The sequence below is a fragment of the Fukomys damarensis genome, unplaced genomic scaffold, assembly GCF_012274545.1.
Source record: "Fukomys damarensis isolate Sample0158 unplaced genomic scaffold, DMR_v1.0_HiC HiC_scaffold_4, whole genome shotgun sequence".
NCBI classification, from domain to species: domain Eukaryota; kingdom Metazoa; phylum Chordata; class Mammalia; order Rodentia; family Bathyergidae; genus Fukomys; species Fukomys damarensis.
In genome coordinates this window covers 38,065,835-38,070,857 of record NW_022900916.1, presented here as the reverse complement: position 1 = coordinate 38,070,857, position 5,023 = coordinate 38,065,835, and the positions used below count along the sequence as shown (strand labels likewise).

Sequence of the window (5,023 nt, the reverse complement as noted above, 5' to 3'; positions counted from 1 at the left end):
AGAGAGAGAGAGAGAGCGAGCGAGTGAGAGGGTGTATTCTTAATTTTAAAAATTATTACAAAGATACACTGCCATTAATTTTGTGAAAATACTCCCTCTTACTTTGAACATACTCTTCCTTCATTCTTGCCACTTTCTGAAGCAGTTCTGGGAGTTCTTTCCAAAGTATCTTTATGAGATATGATAAAAAATATTGTGAATGTCATTGCTGTGTGCTGGCCAGCTCACAAAAACATTAGTTGTATCTGGCACTGTAAAATTTCTGGCTCTTCCCCACAATCAAAATGACCACTGCGATCCCAACATTTGGGAGGTGAGGCAGGAGGATTGCTGCAAGATAAAGGCCAGCCTAGTCTATGCCTACATTAGTAAACTCAAGGCCAGCCTGCACAACAAAGCCAGAACCTATCTCAAAAAACAAAAAACAAGAGCTAGGGATGTAGTTCAGTGGTGCTGTGCCTGCTTGGCAAGTACAAGGTCTGGAGTTCGATCCCTGGAACCAGAAAAAAAACAAAACAAAACAAAAGCATGATGGGATAATTGTGCTTGAAGCAGAAAGTATTCTGAAGGGTATTAATGGTGATGCATCTTTAACTGTAATTAATCATATCCTGTGGATTAGTTATGCAAGTTAGTAAATCTTTCCTAAATGCTAGTTAAGCCACTGTTCAAAGTTTAAACATGTTAGTACTCTGGCCAGTTACAAACTCATTGCCTCCCAACTCCAAATTTCCCTTATTAGATTGCTCTGTGAAAACACATCTGGACCCCTGAAGTGTTTTTTTCCCTGTGTCAGTACAAAGGTTTTGCCGGTTGAGGACACTGGAGAAACACCACAGAAGGAAAAGAGTTTACTACTGACTTTAGTGTGCCCACTTCACAGCCTTTTGCAAAACATGAAACTTCTCCAGCACCAGACTCCTAGCTCTTCTGGGGTCTAGCTCTTTCAGTGCTCTGGTCAGCAACTTTCTCCAATCGTACCAATGGTTTTATAATAAAATGTCTATGGCTCTTGAAGAATGAAAAACTTTTCCAATACCAGACTCTTATTGTTCTCAATTTTTTAAGTGCACAAGGGCCTGCAGGATGTGGCAAAACTGGCTGGAGAAGTCGGCATGACCTGTTAATTACAAAATCCTGGAATACATGCGCAAAACAGGTCCCAAAGCCCTGCACGTGTACTTTAGTATTAGCCTGAAGCACAGGATCCCAGCACCGCCTCTCAGAACCCAGAAGTAGAAGTTCTCATGGGTTCCTCAAGACCTGGACAGTATAATTTGGACACAGAGGCTAAGAAAAGCATGCTGGCATGCCTTTCCTCATAGTAGCCCGCCCTGTGTTCTTCAGGATGTCCTTTTAATGCCTTTACTTCTTTTGCTTAGCTCAAGCTTGCTTTGTAGAGCCAGTTTCCTTCACTCTTCACTTTGACTTTTTCAAATAATTTCTTTTTTTGCTTTTTGTTCATTTTGTCCAATTCTTTGTTCAAGAAAGAAGAATTGCAAATATAACTTCAGAACTGTCAAGACACTTTCAGAAGAAGCTACTTAATAACATTTTGGCATAGCCAGGAGATTCTGATAACAGCTTCTTGGCTGCCTAGTGAGTCATATGTCTTCTTCAAGAGTCTAGATTTCAGCCCTGCAAAGACACCTTCTCTGAAAGCTTCATCTCAGCCCTAGGGCCAATGGCTGTTCCTTGTATTTATTTTATTTCTATTTTCTTTAGAGTTCTCTTTACTTACCAGGCAATCCCTCATTACTGTAAACCTCCTTTGTTAGTAATTCTTCATATTAAAGCATGCCTACTGAAATCAATAAAAATCTGTTAAGTCCATAATTTTTTAAAAAAGAGAATGCTTTAAAAAAAGCAACTTTAAAGCAAATCCTTATTTTTTAAGTAGGAGATTTTCTTAGATTAAGATTTAGCCTATCTTTCTAATAGGAATCAGAAGAATGCCAACTAATGTACACATAGAAGGAATGACAAAATTAATGAAATGTTACTTAGCAAACCATCATGAAATTATAGGTTATAGTAAAGATTATCAGTTGGAATTTAACAATAATCAGGCAGCCGGGCGCAGTGGTACATGCCTGTAATCCCAGTTCCTGGGAGGTTGAAGCAGGAGGATTACCCTTTTAGGCCAGCCTGAACTAATAGTGAGACCTTGTCTCACAAAAACAAAAACAAAACAAACAAACAAAATCAGGCAAAAGTTTGATAAAAAAATTGGACATTCATAAAATAATAAGCTATTATCATACACATATTACAAGAGGGGAAAAAGCAAACTTCATAAAAGCAGCAAACTGTCACTGTCATTCAGTGACAAACGCCAGTATCACTAATGGGATGTCAAAGATAGACAGATCTGATAATCTGCAACATTAATTACCTATGATTGTGTTCTAGCTAAAATGGCTTAACTTTTTAAAACTAACCCATCATGCCTCTCAATTTTTCTCAACCAGGAGCCTGGGAAAGAATTAAACCCAAGAAGAAGGAATCTGAATAACTATTTTCTCAATTACCCTAAGAATGGTATACAGTTAATATCACTATTAAAGAAGAGTAGAGGGTTGGGAATTTAGCTCAGTGGTTCCGTTGCCTGACTCACAAGCTCAAGGACCTGAGTTTGATTCCCGCTACCAAAAAAAAAGAACAGTAAAGAATTCATTACAGATAATGGGTGACTTAGGGCACCAAGTCTTAATTCTCTTGAGGAACCCCTAGTGAGAAGGGGTGTGTGCTTCAGCTACAACTTCCAATTAAGAGAAAATACAGAGGCTAGAAAAGATAAGCTAACTGAAACAAAGAACAATTGGAAAGATACTGTATATTACAAAATAATCGATCCAATCTTTTCAACATCACATCATTTTCAAAAAAGGAGGAAGATTATGATTAAGAACCTGAAACAAAGAATGGTTCTACAATGGATACTGACTTGCAAAAACTGTAAAGGACATTTTAGAACCAAATGTGAAACGTGAATGTGGCCTGAAAGATATCACTGGATACGAAAACATACTATATGTAAAAATGAAACTAGATGGATAAAAAAGTGGGATGCAGAAGAGTAGGTAGAATATAATCTTATTTGGATTTTTTAAAAAAATCTGTATATATGTTCATAGAAAAAATACTATGTTCATAGAGGATAAAGTACTAAAGGGTTAAATGTAGTCAGCACAGTGACATGCCACAGTAGACCAAAGCAGGAGCACTGCTTGAGCCCAGGAGCTTGAGGCCTTCCTGGACGACACAGTAAGACACCTCCAGAAAAAAGGTGGGGGAAGGAGGCGCCAGACATAGTACAATGATAAAGCACTTATCCAGCATGAGTGAGGCTGTGGGTTCAATCCCCAACACCACAAAACAAAACAAACAAACAAACAAAAACAAAGGATCTGATTCCAAATGGTTTGAGGGCAACTATCTATCTTTTCTAATACTTTGTAACACTATTTCTTTAAAATAATAAATGATCAATTGGAAAACTAAATATATTTAAAAGAATAATTTTCCAATGAATTTCTAATATCAAGTTGGACACAATTTTTAACAAAATCATTTTTTCAAACAAAAAACTTATATATCAACAAAAGCACTGAAACAAATCCCTGAAAAATAATCTCCTATAACCACATTACTGAGAAAATTAGGCTTGACCAAAAAGACCTAAGATAAGGGCTAGATAATCAGTTTTAAACTACTTGGTTTAGGAAACAGTAGTCATTTTTAGTAAAGGGCCAAACAGTAAATATCTTAACCTTTACAGGCCATGTGTTTCTGTGAAAACTACTCAATTCTATTGATATAGCCCAAAATAATGGACACATACAATATATAACCAAACAGGTCCAACTGTGTTTCAATAAAACTTAAAAAAAAAAAAGCTAGCTCATGGACCATAAATTTACCCACCTCTGGTCTAATTCCAGCACTTGGGAAGCTAAAGCAGGAGGATCACTAAATAAAGGTAAACCTGGGCTGAACAGGGAATTCAGAGCCAGCCAGAATTACTGAACATAGCAAGACTCAAAACAAAACATACAAACAAAAAAGAAATTCTAACTAATCTAAAAAGATCTAATTACTTTCTCTTTTTTTTAATGTGGTATTAGCTAATGACTCAAAGGTTAATTAATGTCTTCTATCACCTTCCTACCATATTTTCAATTTGGAGCTGGGGATTTAGCTCAGTGGTGCCACCACCTGCTTTGTAAGCACAAGATCCTGAGTTTGATCTCCAGTACCAAAAAAACCCATTTTTTTTTTCAATTTGTCTCTAGGAAAGAGTTGCTTCCTTGCTAACATAAGTTTATACACACTTCTTTAGCATGATCCTTCATCAGGAGCTAACAGCTTATAGCATAAGATAGTAGAGAATGCGGTATGTAATCTGAAAGCTAAATTTAAACTCTCAAAGTTGTGTAACTCTAAAACTCATTTTTCATTCACAGAATGGATATCATTACTCTCAGAGCATTTTACAGAAGCTTAAGAAGTATAGTTTCTAAAAGCATTTTGTAATTGTAAAGTGTTACATACATCAAAGTATAATCACTGCCAAATTTTGTAAAGAAATCTATTTCACAATAATGCAATTAAATCACAAAATAACCACTATGGTTATTCTGCCCCTAGGCAAAACAAAAACAAAAACACCCTCAAAAACAACAATAACAGGCTGGGGATTTAGCTCAGTGGTTCCACCATCTGCCTCGAAAGCACAAGGTCCCAAGTTCAATCCCCAGTACAAAAAAAAAAAACAGTTACAAAAAACTTACTCACCAATAGGGATACTACTGTACTAGAGTAAAAGGCCAAATCTTCTATAATTTCTGTGCGCCGATTAGCTCCAATTCTTAAGGAACGACTATGTACTTCTTCAGGCAACACTGTAAGGATCTCCAGCAAAAAAGGCAGAGAAGTTATATCATTGCTGTATCTGTAAAACAAAAAGGGGAAGATTTATCATAAGTTATTGAGTCAAAAAAAAAAAAAAAAAGATACCAGT

General features: G+C 36.4%; 1 protein-coding gene across 6 annotated transcripts in view; it reads right to left on the bottom strand.

The window, feature by feature from the left end:
* Tnpo3 (transportin 3) overlaps positions 1-5,023 on the bottom strand; it is a 92,641-nt gene that overhangs the window by 57,922 nt on the left and 29,696 nt on the right. For all 6 annotated transcript variants that reach the window (XM_010633467.3, XM_010633466.3, XM_010633468.3 and 3 more), the window contains one exon: positions 4,798-4,954. In XM_010633467.3, coding sequence (XP_010631769.1) covers positions 4,798-4,954 — 157 coding nt within the window. The remainder of the gene's footprint in view (positions 1-4,797; positions 4,955-5,023) is intronic.